The sequence below is a fragment of the Pseudochaenichthys georgianus genome, chromosome 2, assembly GCF_902827115.2.
Source record: "Pseudochaenichthys georgianus chromosome 2, fPseGeo1.2, whole genome shotgun sequence".
Taxonomy (NCBI): domain Eukaryota; kingdom Metazoa; phylum Chordata; class Actinopteri; order Perciformes; family Channichthyidae; genus Pseudochaenichthys; species Pseudochaenichthys georgianus.
In genome coordinates, this window is record NC_047504.1 from 5,677,728 (window position 1) to 5,694,537 (window position 16,810).

A 16,810-nucleotide genomic window follows, 5' to 3' on the forward strand; every position below is an offset into this window, starting at 1 on the left:
AAGCTATTATATAATTATTGACGCATTAATGTGTGCTTCCCTTCAATGTTGCCCTGGTAAATGTGGGGTTTATTTGAATTACTTACTTTTGTTACTTTATGTAGCCTACATTAAGCTGGCAATAATCTATTCCTACTTAATTAGTAACATTTTAATTAAGGACTTTCACTTGTAATGTTCAGTAGGCCTATGCTAAACCACAGGCAATGCTGAATTATGTCCGCAACAAGAAAATAATTCAACTTAAAATATAATGAATTAAACGAAAATGGGTAGCCTAATAACAAAGTATTTATCTGCTAATAAGGCTGCGTAAAATAGCGAGTTGTACGCTCCAAGGTTGTAACGCGTTACTGTAATTCGTTACTGTGCGTTACCAGCTAGCCCTGCCTCTACTATCTCTCCGTCTGCTGCTTTGTCTACGCATCCATGTGGGTTTCTCCCCTTCGCAGTGTCGGTGTTGCTCTCCGGTGTGTCAGCCTCAGCCATTGGCTTCAGAGACCTCCCTCCGTAACAACACAGACGCACAGCGCGCACAGTGCTTTCGAGGAGCGACGGTGAGATGTTGGAGAAACTGCGGTCTACCGACTCCTTTCTTTCCATCGGCGAGGAGCGCAGGGAAGCCTCTGCGATGCGCTCAAGCGGGCACGCGTCGGAGTTGAAATAAGGGAAACACGGGGGGTCTTAAACAAAAAGAGAGAGGGGGCGATATTCTTGCAAGGATGACTGACTGGTGACAAAGAAAACGGGGAGCCCTTCTGGCTTGGGTTGTCTTCCGCTAGAACTTGACGGAAGGCGTTTTGGGGGACCGGCTTGGAAGATTTGTTTATCATCATATTTATTGGAGGGGGAACCATGCCTGTCAGGAGGGGTCATGTTGCGCCACAAAACACGTTTTTGGGAGTAATAATTCGCAAATTCGAAGGACAAAGTGAGTACCTCATGGTTTCCAGTGTGCTGCGATGCCTGCCTTTTGTGTCTGCATCCTCATAATAATAATTTGGTTGTTAGGGAATCGCCTAATAGGCCTGCCTTTATAACAATAAGCTTAAGATGCAGATAGAACACAATGAACCTATTCTATGTTTTAGTGATTTTATATGTCAGAGATGCATGAAAAGTCATTTAAAGTGAATTATCCAGCTCTGTGTCTTAGCACCTCACCTGCTCCAGTGGAAAGTGTAGTTCAAAAAGCTGCATATGAGAAATAAGGATCAAGCATTTCCCCAAAACCTGAATTGCCCATAATAATAATTATTATTTGTTACCGTTATTTAGGAATATTCAATATAATGAAGGGATAATCCAGTTTCCAACAGCCACCATGTTTATTTCACGGTGAATCGCTGCACTCAATTAGTCTTGTTTCTGTTATTCTGCCCATGAACAAATTATCATTCCCCCTCTCTCCATCTCTCCTTTTTCAGATAAGAAATTCATCATAGCCAATGCCCGGGTGCAGAACTGTGCTATCATCTACTGTAATGACGGCTTCTGCGAGATGACGGGCTTCTCCAGGGCGGACGTCATGCAGAGGCCGTGCACCTGTGACTTTCTGCATGGAGAGTTCACCACCCGGCACTCGCAGGCTCAGGTAGCCCAGGCTCTCATGGGATCAGAGGAGCGCAAGGTAGAGATCACCTACCACCGCAAGGATGGTGAGTACCGCTGACTCTGGGGGTCAGGTGACATGTACAGCATGACATAAGGCTGCAGTGAACTCATAGGTGAAAGAGATACTCACATCTTTTAGTAAAGGAAAAAGAAGCAATACTACAGTGGGAATATTACTCTTCTTACTGAACTTACTTTAGGATAAGTATTAGTATCAAAATATATTTGAGTACCCAAAAGTAAAAGTACTCACTATGCAGAATTGCTGTCATGAGGATATCATATAATTGGATTATAATTATTAATGTCAATATCATTTTCATTATGAAAAAGGATGAGTTCATGACTTTTTTTACAGATATCTTAATTCCCCAAAATATGTCATCCTTTTTTACTTGAGTAATGCATGCTGGCTGAACCTAGCTCTGTCAGTCACTTAAAAAAAATCACGTTTTGGTTTATTTCCACACATTTTGTTGAGTTACTCCACCTGCAGTGTTAATGCCACATACGCAGTTGAATGTGTGACTGTCTCTGGATACACTGCTGGTCATTTCTATCTCTGAGTCTGCTCCATGTAGAACATTTTGCAGCGGGCAAGTCACTGAGTGCACCCATTTGCATGTAAACCCTGAGGGGGGGAGAGAGCAGCTGTGAAGGTTTCCTTCACTTTGATGGGCTGTCTTCTGAGTGGTTAAACATTGCTAATGGTGTTCCTCAAGGTTTTGTTTTAGGTCCACTTTTATTCTCCATATATATATATCAACAGTTTAGGTGAAAATGTGGATGAAGCTACTTTACATTTCTATGCGGACGATACCGTGATGTACTGTGCAGGTCCCTCCATTAAGGAGGCTGGTGTTAAATTACAGGCTGTTTTTAACATTATTCAGACTCAGCTCGCTGAGCTTAAGCTTCTTTTAAATGTTGAGAAAACCAAGGTAATGCTCTTTTCAAAAGCTAAAAAGACACCAGAGCCTGTTTTAGATATTGTTACTATGCAAGGACAAGTACTTGAAGTTGTTACCTGTTATAAATACCTAGGTATCTGGCTTGATGATTGTCTCACTTTTAAACGTCATGTCAATAACCTGCTTAAAAAGCTGAGGGTTAGACTAGGTTTCTTTTTCAGAAACAAGTCCGGTTTCTCGCTTGAGGCCAGGAAAAGGCTCTGTGACCTTTTTACCTGTGCTGGACTCTGGTGATTTGTTGTATATGAATGCACCTGCCTATTGCCTGAACAAGTTAGATGCCGCCTATCACAGCGCACTGAGATTTGTCACAAATTGTAAAGCACTGACTCATCACTGTACCCTGTATGCCAAGGCAGGTCTGCCATCACTTACTGTAAAGAGGCTCAGTCATTGGTACACGATTATTTATAAAGCCATGTTGGGGTAAACTCCCGTTTTATATCTGCTCTCTGATAACACAGAGAGTTGCAAGCAGCTATTGTCTGAGATCGCAGGATATATTGTTAGATGTGCCAAGAGCAAGGACTGTCTTAGGTAAGACAGCTTTGATGTGCGCAGCTCCACTTGCTTGGAACAATCTTCAGCAAGAATTGAAACTGAGCAATCTCATTCCTCTGCATGTTTTTAAAGCTAGGCTAAATGAAATGCTCGTTGATACTATGGGCACTTGCAAATGTCTATAACTATGTAAATGTATCCTGTAAATATAATGTATGATGTCCTTTATTGTTTCATGTGGAACTATATGCTGCAGGTCTCCCTTGAAAAAGAGATCGATGCTCTCAATGGGACCAATCTGGTTAAATAAAGGTTTGAAATTAAATGTGCTGTAAAGTCCAGTTTTGAAGTGATGCAAAGCAGCGCAGGGTGGCTGGGAGATGTTCATTAGCCTGCGCCGGAGAGGGCACCATGGGGAAGATGTAGCTCACGTCCCCAGAGAGTAATGTGAGGAGAGTAAGCCGTGCACTTTCTGTTCTCAATACATCTAAGAAGAATAGCATGGCGGATGTACAGTAGTGAACACAGATGTCATTGCTGCATTCTTTAAGCAACATCCTTGGCATTTTAGCATTAAAACGTCAACATCCTGTCAGAACTCACAGGCATGGCCCTCTTCTCTGACTGAATAGCCACAGTTTAAATAATGTACTTGCGTGCATATGCTGCTTATGAATTCTGCATACAGCGGTCATACTGGGTATGACCGCTGGTTTCATCTCAATGAGTTATAGGCAAGCTCCAGAGTTACATTTTTAACTGTGGTAGTTCAGAAAGAGTTCAAGTATTGACCTCCCACAATGACATTAAGCCTCCCTGCATAACGCTTAAAGGGGCAGTTTTACTACGGCATAGGATTGATTGTCGTTGTCTGCAGGTTTAGGCTTTATTCGTTTTATCCTCATCGATTGTTTGGTTGTTTTAATCCGATATCAACTAATCTATCGCACTCATTTTAGTTGGGTAAATGTCTTTACTGAGGCATCCATGAGTGAAGTAGCTGAGCGTTATAGGAGAAGTCTCTTGATCTGTAGAAAGGGTTGAACTGTATCTGCCTACCTACGGCTGGATGTTCTCATGAACATGAAACAAGATACAATGGGAGGGATCTTTCTGACATGTGATGTGAGATAGGAGCTCTGTATCAGTGATGGATGATGCAGTGCTCTTTGAAGATTGACCTGTGTGTGTGCAAGTATGTAATTCATATCAGGCAGGTATAGGAAAACCCAGAGAGAGAGGTGATGTAGAATAGGGCGGTTTACGGAGTAGTGACACATGTTAGTGTCCTGGGATACACGTGTGTGGTCTCAAAGGTAGAAAGAGTGAGATGAATTGGGTGAGGCGGAGTGGAGGACTTGTTCTTTGAGTGGTTGGAGTCAGTATGCAACCAGAGCCTTGGTGAGGCATGTCTTATTTGATGTTTTCCGAAGTATGACACCCAGGGAAAGAACATGTTCCTACGTTTTATGCTGTGTACTGTTTTAGTTTGAAACTTTGAAAAGGAATGCTGTTTGCAGATTTGTTCTGGCAATACTGTTCTGACGATAATAGAACATTCTTAATATCTTTTCTGTCCTTTACTATGTTATAAAAGAGGTGATTACTACACATTTCTCGAAACACGTTTTTTAAAAATAACCTCACAGAATCCATTAGTTAGCACTCTCATTAGTGAGCTGTATTGCTTTACCACAAGAACATTTGACGTATAAAGCTTCTGGGAATATTTGTTGAACTAATTAAACCAAACAAAGATCTTTGAAGGCCAAACATCCGCCTTAGGGGAACCAAGCTTCAGCATACCAGAGTTCTCACCGGTACAAAAAGGTCCGCACACATAACCCCCATACTTGCAAAACTACACTGGCTCCCAGTCCACTACAGGATCCAGTTTAAGGTTCTGCTCCTCACGTACAAAGCCCTGAATGGACAAAGCCCAAAATACCTCTGTGACCTCATTCATACCCAGACATCTACCCGCTCTCTCCGCTCCAGCCACGCTCCTCTTCTTTACATCCCCCGCACACGTCTCCGAACAATGGGAGACCGAGCCTTCTGCTCATTCGCCCCGCGCCTCTGGAACTCCCTCCCAGATCAGCTGAGATCTGCCCCTTCCACCGAGGTCTTCAAAACCGGCCTTAAGACCCTCTTCTTTCGGCAGGCCTTCCAATAAACTTTGAGCACGGGACACCTGGAGTACTGCCATTTGTATCGCTATCTCCGACTTTTATTTTTGTACTCTATTTTATATTTTATATTTTTATTTTTTTATTTCTTATTATTATTACAATTATTTGTTTAATCTCTCAAAGTGTATCAGTATCCCTTGTTGTGAAGCACTTCGAGATTTGTCTTGGCAGATGAGAAGCGCTATATAAATTAAATATATTATTATTATTATTATTATTATTATTATTATAAGTAGTGTACTTTCACTTTTGATACTTGGGCACTGGTAGCACCCTTATACTTTATACTAGGATTCAAGTACGTTAAATATGACCATTACAGGTCTGATGCTCCTCCAGGCAGACTTACTGTCAGCCAGGCCAAGCTGCATCGATCTGCTGAGCAAACAGCATTAATGAGGACACAAATACCTTCATATTGCATTGATCTTCAATACCGGTGCATTGGAGAGGAGAAATCAATGAGGGCCGAACGCCCTGCCTCCACCGGCTGACCCACGGGAGACTTGGATAAAAGGAGCTGGGGGACTTCTGACAGTGGGACCCAGCATCGGGGGGAGAAGGCCTCATTACCATTCTGTACACTGAGCCACTAATTACCTCCGTGTTTCCTGTCACCTGACCTCAGAGCTTCAAGGGAAGGTCATACATCCAGGTTCGCTCCTCCTATATTCTCCTTAGTTTTCAATAACAACTAATTGCCCTGATTATCAGGATTCCTTAGTAGGAATGAATTGACCTGATGTGGGACGGAAAACAAGACCATGACCTCAAGTCTGAGGAACAAGCAAGGACATGTTTATTTGGTTCTACAGTACTTGGGGCTTTTTTGTGGTTGCGAAACTACAGAAGAAAATGTCAGGTGAAGATATTAAAAAGTGTGCTGGCTTCTTGCAGCCTCCTGATTGGAATGGACCACATTAAGATTTCAGATTGCAGCCATTTAAGAAATACTTTGATCTGAGATGTAACGACCTCCCTCCCTCCCACTCCACCCACTGCACACACACAGCTCTCATTTCCTATCTCGATTGTCTCCTGTATTGGAATTCCAGGGGAAATGTCATTGCGGCAAGCTGATTGCTCTCCTTGTGGTGGGCCGTTGGGGTTTCTGCGAGCCAATCGTCTTCTTTTTAATCCCGTGACCCGGGGTCTGCATTATAAACGCATCGCCCGCTGTCCTTTACAGCCCGTGAAGGAGATTCTCCTCGTCAGCACAATCTCTGGCACATTGTTAATGCTTTGTGATTTGTGCCTGCGCAGGTCCACTGGTCCTTTTGCCTCTGATTGCTCATATCTCCATGACCTCGAAAGAGAAAGTAGGGTCTAAAAGTAGTCATAAGTGTATTCCAAACCGCTGTGCTTGACATTTAGGTGTGGAGAACATTTGTAACAATTGTATTTGTGTTTACCGTGGTAGGCTGTACGTTCTGAGCACTGCCTCTTCTCAACTCTATCAGCACCTGAAAAGGCAGAGTGTGACTCACTGGTGCTATTTCGATTTGCACCTTGCTGTCATCATCCCATCATTTATGCATGGAAGTCATTCCATTTGTATCCAATGGAGAGAAACAAACCCGTGTTCCTGTGAGGATGCTGCAGTGTGTGCGCAGTATGTTTTATGGACTTACTATGTTTACAGATGATCACAGATACACAATTATAATCACAAACAAAGCAAACACTATGTCAACAACAAGGATGTCTGTCACTGAGAACAAAACTGTGCTGCCCACAGGGTGCCTTGCTGCTGATGGGTTTAAGATGATTCCTATGAAACTGTCAATTTGAATCAAGGATAAATCACTAGTTAAATAAATAATAAGTTTTGTATGGATGTGTGCCCTGTCACTTTCTTTTCAAACAGAATAAAGCCGCTGTGAAACAAAGGAAAGACTAAGCAGGTTAGAACCAGAGATGTCATTACAAAATCCTGAGGGGCTGTCATATAAAGCAATCCTTTGTTGAAACTACAGATGAAGAGTAAAGACGTCAAATATAATAATGTAATTAACCATAGTCATAGTCCCTCCATTAAGTGGCCTTACAGTGAGTGTTGGAATGTTGCCAAGACGTTAGGTTGGGTTCCCTTTCTCCTGGCAGACTCTTATTAAAGATAGCCGCGTGGTCTATTTAAATGCTAATGCTTCATGGGGTGATTACACAGTAAAGTAGTGAGAAATTTGAATTTTCTAAAGGACATGATCTCCTCTTATCTACAACACATGGTAAAGTAATAAGCACAGAGCCTTATGTTTAAATACCGACTGTTTCCTACATTACAAAACAGTGCGGTGAGCAGCTATAGCTAACACTACAGTCAATGCTTTTAGTCTTTGGTCTTTTATTTATAATAAAGGCCTTCAGCCCTGCACATACATGACTAAGGTAAAGATAAAGCATCTTTTCAAATATCCACGAGGATTTACTGAGCAACGGTTTCTCTATACGCCTCTCCAGTCAGTGATTCAAATAGAATAATCACAGTGTCTTGCTGTCGGACTAAAGGGCCTCTCAGGGGTCTATCAAGAAAATCCATAAGCTCAGTACACGGTAAAAGCTTTCACTTGCAAATAGAAAATGAGACACGCTATAAATAGATTGAAGTTAGTTGTGCTTCAGTGATGCTCGCTGATATCAGAACTTTTTTCATCAGCGCCGTGGTGGCTGTTAAAAACATGACATCTTTGCTAGAGTACCTCACTCTGGGGACGGAGATGTTTTTAGTGTTGTCTAGTCATTACAAAATGGCTTGTTTTGTCCAACAATTAAGCACTGTAGAAAAAAAGGATAACAATGAATGAAGCAGTCTTTTTTGATTCTACAATTTATTCTGCCTTTTCAAAACAGGCGTAACATTACCCACAATGCAGTTCAATTGCAGACAGTTCAATCAATCTGGGTGTGTTACGCTAATAGCAGCTCATCTAGCCTAGAGCCTCTAGCCTGCAGCAGAAATGACATCAATTCATACAGCTATATATACTACATGTTTCACCTGTTACCCCTTTAAGTGGCTTTGGCTGTCACATCGTTTTTTTTATTGCAACATCTTCAATTTACAACACAGTACAGAAGAAAATTCAGGTTGCACAACATTTTGGATGAATTCAATCCCATCCCTCTATCCTACATCCCAAATAACTCCACGGAGAAACTTGAAAACCAGCGGAACTATCACCACCCTGGAGGAAAAACACAAACAGTTCCACTTGATAGTAGTTCCACATTTGTAGCTGCTTTAAGGTGTTTTTTACGATGGACATGTCATAGTCTTGCAGTAATGCTTCAGATGCAACTTGTGACCAAGTGGTGTGAACTGCTCTCAAGATAACAAGGAACCAGTCAATACGGCCCCGTAGCCTCAGAGGAAGTAGGGCACGATAAGTGATATGACTCGGGTCATTTGCTTGAAGCCGTTTGATGGTGTGACTGCGGAACAGAAACCGTCCTCTGTAAAAGCAATTATTGTAGATTCAACCAAGATAGGCTTTGATTTGGTGGGTAGCTTGTGTCTGTGAGGGAAGAAAAAGAGAGGGGGCAACGCAAGGACAAAATGAGGTAGATCAATTAGATGGGGGGGGGGGGGGTGTGCCCTAAACTACGTGTGAACTTGTGTGTGACAGTGAGGGGAGAAGGTGTAAGAGAGCGGCAGGAATGCGGCGCAGCTGAATATCAGACGGCTTCTTCCATGGCAGGAACACCCTCTTGAATCCAGTCCAGCAGCTTTAATTATGGATGTACATAGTTCTGATTCGCTCTGTCTGTCTCTCCACAGAGGGGGGGTGGGGGGTTACCACTGAAGGGCGTCGGAGATACGTCAAATGATCCCAATGAATAAAGCATCATTTAAATAGGGGAGTTGTTTGGAAAATGGTGTGTGACTTTGCTCTCATCAGTTGTGCCTGAGAGGAAGGAGTTTAATGAGCTAGCCCCCCCCCCCCACACACACACACACACTCTCAGTCTAAAGTGACAGCGTTGCATTGTAGCAAAGGCTTCGATTTTCTCTGTGCTCATGCCTCAAAGTGGAGCTCATTTATAATGAGCTTCTTCGCTGCTAGCAGCAAGAACTACCGATTTGACAAGAAGATGTGTTGTAACTCTGCTTGGTGGTTGCTGGTATACACCTGAGTGCTTTAAAGCAGTCAAAGTGGAGGCATGTGAGGTGCGACATGCCCCTGCTGTGCCTTTACAGTCCTGTCTTAACCTCATACACATTTATTTCCCTCCTTTGGATTCATTTTCTGTTGTCGGTCCCACCCTCACTTTGCCGTCTCTATGTGCATTGTAGCATAGGGTTGTCCTGGCAACAGTTCAAAGAGCCATGGTATATCAGCTACTCTCAGATTCATCCTGAGTCAAAAGCAGAATCTAGTCGTGCTAATGCAAAGGGATTTAACATGTTTCAAGGTCTATATTATCATATGCACAACAATTTAATACAAAGAAAAGACAAGATAATCACTTAAGTAAAAGCTAACTCTAAGACGTAAAAAACTAAAATGTGGCGGTGTTGAGCCATTCCTGCTTTCCTGGTTCATAGATACAAATCTCATACACATACGTAATGCAGAATGAGATGAAATGCTGTGAAAAATGACTACAGCCAATTTGCAGACATGACTATAGTGGTGGGATGATAACCCTTACAGCCATGACTCTGCTGTGGCTACGCACAAGCTTAGAGGAAGCACGTTTATGTTCATGCCCTTTATTTATGCATTTTGACTGATTGATTTATATATTTATTTGACAGGGACAGTGCACATTGATTGACATTTCTGTAAATGCGCCAGAGTTAGCCAACAGGCTATTTTTCGACAGATGTTGAAAGTCATCCTAAAAACAAAAATTCACTTCAAATAACAGGTAAATACAATCAGTAAAACAACATTCAACAGAGATGCTTATATTATGATTGATTTATCGGCAGTCAGTTTCTGCTGCCTTAAGGCATTTTCATTTATCATCTTTCCAGATTAGAACATGAACACGGGAAATCATAACAAAACAAATATCAGGGTAGCTTTGAGTTGCAAATGAAAAATAAATGATACACCTGTAGGGCCCTTAATCAGAATTGCCTCAGACATATATTCGATACATGCAGACATCGGCATTGATATTCATGAAACCTGGCCCCTTAAGTCACTGGGATCAATAACCCATTTCTTCAGTGGCCTTCCTCTTTCTGGTGAGGTTACACTCACAGATCCAACATCATTTTCTCATACGTCATCCAAATATATAAAGAGGTCGTAATCAAGATGTTTAGGTCTTTGAATGAATACAATTAAACACAAATCATTTAGAATCTGCAGAGAAATGAAGCCTTTCTCCGAACAGTATTTGATTTTGACTACTAATACCCATATGGAACTTTGAGACTATTGGCCATATCTGATATGCAATATTTCATGGCTGCCAATATCAATGTCGTGTAGCAGTTTAACCTCAGCTTGTAATCTTTTTCACCGTCACGTTTGGCAGGCCCGGTGCCACTGAACACACACGGGTCATTGTGATGTTGGATCTATGGATTAAGCCCACACACACTGCCAATATGTGACGCTATTACCACAAACAAACGGTAAACAGTCTCACAGCCCCCTCCCCCAACCTGCCCAGCCTCACACACTTCACTTTGCAGGTCCCCCTCCCCCTGCCTTCTCTTACTCTCGCCTCAATGAGGGGCCTCACCCTCACCCACCCTGCACAGCTGTACAGAGACACTTCATCCATTCAGAGAGATGAATGGTGATTAATTGTAAGATATGCTTCAAAGTGCAATCAAAAGGTTTATGGGTAAAAAGGTTGATCCCTCCCCCCCCCTCTCATATCCATGATTCCAGCCCACGGTCCCTGCTTTCTCTCATTCACAGATCACATGTTAGCATCTGTGAATGAACGTCCCACCTAATCACATGCTGACCTGATCGTTTTCATTCATGTTTGACATTTGGTCAATTGTTCATGGCTTTTTGGAATGCAAATATTAATGTGAAACGGCACATGTTACTCTCACATCACAATAAATAAACAAACAAACACGTAGGGATTTATTTATTAAGGTGTGATTCATTGGGATCAATCACTTGTTTTCTTATGATATGTTGCTTGTGAAGTGAAAGATGGTTGGCTCCTAAAGGTTTGAACGCTTTTCCTCCTGCCCTTAAGGCTTCTGGGAGGATGTTCCTCAATCGTGGGCTGAGTAATAAAACGACACCTAACCGTTTCTTTGAACTTTAAGTATGATTAAAAGACCAGTACCAGAAGACCCGGGGGTTCTAGAGGGTTCATCATTTAAAAGCAAATCTGATAAATAGCAAGGATCAAGACCATTAAGAGCTTTGGAAACCAATAGAAGTCATTTAAATTCAATTCTGAGCATTCCTGCTGTTTCAAAAGGGTAGGTCTTAGTGCTCAGAGCCTTCAATCCTCTAGGCATCGTGGCAGACCTGATGCTTGCCATTAACATGTTGATGTCCTTACAGTGTTTTCACGCCCAGGCTGTCAGTGTTTGACCCTTTGAATCAGCCTACTACCATGACATCTGAATGTCAGGCAGGGATCAGCAATCTGCCGAGTCACTTTGACGGAGATTGAATCAACAAGCCCTTGGAGTCTGAGGGGACAGCCGACGGCCACCGGTCTGTTTCATCACAGCTCAACAAAACCTGACAACCGCACATTCTTAAGGCCTTGGCCCACGAGGCTTTGTATCTGTCATATGAGTCTCCTGTTTTTCCTGTGGGCAGACAGATAGCTGAGGTTTTGACAAAAGTCAATTGGTATCGCAGTGCAGTGTTAAGACAAGCATGACAGGAAGTGGCGCCTGGCAAGCTTTTACAGTGTTGTTTAATCACATTAGTTCCAGTATCTACAGCAGCACGTCGCTGTGATGTTGTTATTGGTTTGTCCTGTAGACGTGACATGTCCTCCTGTGACACGGTTTATTCCCAGAAAAGGACAAACGCGTTATTTGGTTGTGTCTAAAGCCCTTATGATTGAGAGAAAGTAAAACCTTTAATAGTCAATATAATCAACACCTCATAGATGATTGCCCAGATACGGGGCAAACACAGATAAGTACTCTAATAACAACACATATGCAATCACACACTGAATCAATACAGCAACCTTTTATCAGGACAACAAGCGCGCCAATGACTGCCAAGGGAAACAAAAAATATGTTTAGCGTACTGTATACAAATACACAAGCAGGCATTATTTTCACACATCCAATCATATCACGTTGTCAGGTTTTTCCCACATTCATAACGATGAACGGTGTATTTCTGGCAGCGTTCACAGCGTGCTGTTTGACAGCGTGTGCAGAGCCTTCCATCACCCTCCATGATCTCCCAGATAACCTTTCTCCGTGACACGGCGTGGTGCCCGCGGCTTCAGACAGGTTATTCCTAATGCTGCTCGGACAGGCTTTGTTGTAGTCCGTGCTTTGCTTAGGACTCGCCTCGTGACTTTACATGATATCCCTACGCTACCAAGTCAACCACAAGTACAACATACCTTTTGTTTTACAGCAACAATGGGATTTCAACACAATGACCCGTGAAAGAGCTACCATGGGGAAATAGCAGCATGATGTACTGAAGGTGATTTAATAATGTGCTCCCCACTGTGACAGTTATTAAGTAGCATTTTGTACACCATTTTGTAATTCCATATTGTGATTTTGTTAAGTTACGAGTCATTCTGCTGCCCTAATTTGGATTCACTTACATAAAACAGAACTTTACCTTTTATTTTCGTTTCATTTATTATCTCAGAGTGAAATCAAAACCTGAGTGCACTTTTGTCATCTGATCGTTTACCTTGCAACTTAAACTCAGGTGTCGAACACACGGTTATAAACCTTATTTTATACGTTGCTTTTTGACATCTTTCTTTGATACACACCTGCGATGCAGTGATTTGACATGTGACCTCTGGGTGATGGGTCAGTCTCTGAGGATGTTGTAACCTCGAGGATAAGGTAGCTCCTGGATTAGAGAGTTAAACAGCTCTTAGTACAACTGAATGTTCTCGGGGGGAGAAGGGGAAGGGATCACATTCTCCTAATGGAAGGCAGAAGAATAAGCCTTCCTCTCTTCAGAACAAGGTCTATTCTTATGTTTAATTTCCACAACCGAAGCTGTGCTCGATGTACTTCCTTTATAGCCTAACGTTAAGTACCATAAACGTGTGTTTGCCACAGATCTTATTTTTTGCATGATACAAAATCCAATAGAAAAATCCCATTGGCTTTTAGTCGAGGGAGCCCTTGCTATCTTCTGGGCCGGCCTACAAAAAGACATCACTGCGCCACTCTATAGTGCGTCCTATTTAGGAGAATTCATTTGGAGGGTGCTAAGAGGGGGTAAGGCATGTCACGTGTGTATCATTGTAGCTCACAGGCTTCCCCACCTTTGCACACGTCATCGTCATTCACACATTTACCTCACCTTCTCATGTAAAGTCAAAGAGGGGTGATGATAGTACAACAGGGATTGACTCAGCCACCCTGACTAACACACAGGGTCAGAGAGCGACCTGATTGGTTGATCTGATGACAATCATCCGAGAAGATGCTCCCCGCCGAGCTTCTGGCAGAGAGGGGGAGAGGGAGATGTCACCGTAACCTCCGGCGGTGCAGCACCAGCCAACAGCTCCCTGCTGCTGGAGGCTCGGCTCCCATCAGTGTCACTCACTGGCACACACACCTACACGTACACACACCATGTCTATTACTGTAAGCCCGGGCACAAAGCACAGGCTACAATTTAAAATGAGTTTGACTGCGATACTCTTGGCAGCGGTTTCTCCAAATTAGGGCTATCAGGATTCCTATACGCCCCCATCAGAAACAAGCAGCCGGCAGATGTTAAACGTGTGTGTGTGTGTGTGTGTGTGTGTGTGTGTGTGTGTGTGTGTGTGTGTGTGTGTGTGTGTGTGTGTGTGTGTGTGTGTGTGTGTGTGTGTGTGTGTGTGTTCGACAGACAGACAGACAGGAGAGAGTTGATGTAATGCCTGTTAACTGATCAAGGTGTATGTGCTGCTCTGTACCTTAGCTACCACCCAGAACGTGCCCACGTGGAGCTACATTGTCTTAATTATTGATAGTGGAAATAGAATCTAATGAAATTTCCAGCATCTTGAAACCAGAACTGTTCTCAATGCACCCCCTAGGAGCTCTCACACTTAGCACATTACTTTCGTTGAAAAACACATCATTTTTGACTATTTTCACAATTCATTTGATGTTGTATTAGACATTAGACATTAGACAACTGTGAAGAAGGCTCTTTGTAGTATCCACAGCACAATGGGAGATTGTTGTTTTTTTAAATAACAAAACAAGTTAGGCATTATTTTCTTTAAAAAGACATATATTTGATATCATTTAAAAATAATTGCTGGTTTTCTGGTGGTACTACTGGTAAGTAGTTTTACATACATGTTAATATGTTTCACAAAGTCCCCTCTCCTCTCACAGTTGATGTATGAGCAGTATACTAAGAGGCTGTTTAGCTAGACGGCCTCTCATAGTATGAGAGGCCGTCTAGCTCACAACTCATACTTGGTCTTACAAACAATATCAGAATCTCACACATACACCATTAAACTCTTTTATACATATTGCTAAACACTTTTACACGCACAATCATTCTCTCTTTCACACACTTTTGTCTGGGCCATAAATCAAACTGACTTACATACCAAACTGTATTTTCTTAGAAACACTATTATTCCCACTTACATACAACATCATACTACAATATAATACTCTAGTAGTGTATGCAAGATGGAGAACTTTGGTGTGTGTGAGAAAGAATGATAGTGTATGTGAGAGAGGAATTGTAGTATGTAATGAGGGTATAGTAGTGTGTGGTGAGAGACGACATGATAGTGTATGGGAGAGAGTACTTGTAGTATGTATGAGGGTACTCGTAGTGTGTGTGCGAGAGACCTGCTCGTGTCTGTGCGCGCGGCCTTGTCGTCTGTCTGCGGGTCTCGTCGTGTGTGTGCGCGCGCCTGCTCGTGTGTTGCGCGCCGCCTTGTCGTCTGTCTGCGGGTCTCGTCGTCGTGTGGGCGCGCGCCTGCTCGTGTGTGTGCGCGCGGCCTTGTCGTCTGTCTCGGGTCTCGTCGTGTGTGTGCGCGCGCGCCTGCTCGTGTCTGTGCGCGCGGCCTTGTCGTCTGTCTGCGGGTCTCGTCGTGTGTGTGCGCGCAGCCTGCTGGTGTCTGTGCGCGCTGCCTTGTCTGTGTGTGTAGCGCGCGGCCTTGTCGTGTGTGTGCGCGCTGCCTTGTCGTCTGTCTGCGGGTCTCAGTCGTGTGTGTGCGCGCGCCTGCTCGTGTGTGTGCGCGCGGCCTTGTCGTCTGTCTGCGGGTCTCGTCGTGTGTGTGAGCGCGACTGATCGTGTGTGTGAGAGAGGAATTGTAGTGTGTGTGAAAGACAATGCAGGGTTGCGTTCGAATAGTCCGTTTCTCTTAGGAACCTTCCTAACGGAGTGAAATGACCCGGAAGTCCCTCAGTGGCAGCCATGATAAGAGCCGTTCCAATTCTCTAGATGAAAGGAAAGGAGGTTTCAAACTAAGAAAAAAATGCTGCCCCACAATGCCTTGCAGCCACAGCATTTCCCGTCACACAACATTCGGCCGTTCATGGAAACAACCGATTATGACCGAGAAATGATATCATGAAAGTTACGGTGCTTATTAAGCATTTTAAAACGTAGGTGGTAAGTTGCCAAAGTGCTTTGTTTTGAACGTTCATCAGTATTATAATCAACAAGAGAAATATGAACGTTAGTTTTCACTGAAATTATCAGTAAATGTAAGGGAGAGGGTGACGACGAGCATACGTTTCACTTTCCTTTTTTATTTCAATTCCAACTTTGGTCATGAAGAATATATTTCTCTGTTGTCCACGTTCATAAAGCAAAGCAGCAGCATCAGAGCACGGAGCAGAGTCTCTAGATGAGTTTACAGTAGTCCCTCGTTCTTATTAAACATCCATGTTGTAGTCCGCTGTATAGAAAACTGTGGTTTCCATGGTTTCCCCACAGCAGCAGACGCACATTCATGATAAACACGTCGGATAGTGAAAGTGCAGTCGGATTCTCAAAGCACCGCAGTCTCTTCTCCTAAGTCCTTTTGAATTCTCCTATCCACTATCCCTTAACCCCGTGACGTTTCACTCAGAGGTCAAGGAATAGACGATAGGGTTAGACGTTAGGAGCTGATTGTTGGAATATTCGACTGCAACCCTTGTGTTTTTGAGAGCTTATGACAGGAGGACATTGTACTGGTTGTGAGAGAGCATACTTTAAAAAGGAAGTCAGGTTGATCCAACAGGAAGCCAGTTTAAATATTCATTCCTTGACTGGTTTACAGCCTTGAAAACAAAGCCTGAAGCTGCTCAGAGCATGGCTACATTTGAGCTGCAATAAGAACTTTTGGAAACACTTTATATTAAGGTACACAAATTCACCATCAACTAGTTAATAATTAACATGCATATTAGCTAT

The 16,810-nt window shown here is 43.0% G+C and overlaps 1 protein-coding gene across 1 annotated transcript in view; it reads left to right on the forward strand.

The window, feature by feature from the left end:
* The first annotated feature begins 458 nt into the window (after positions 1-458).
* Positions 459-16,810, forward strand: part of LOC117458427 (voltage-gated inwardly rectifying potassium channel KCNH7-like) — a 40,071-nt gene continuing 23,719 nt past the window's right edge. Inside the window, 2 exon segments of the mRNA XM_034098896.1 lie at positions 459-931; positions 1,428-1,658. Coding sequence (XP_033954787.1) covers positions 856-931; positions 1,428-1,658 — 307 coding nt within the window. The 5' untranslated portion in view covers positions 459-855.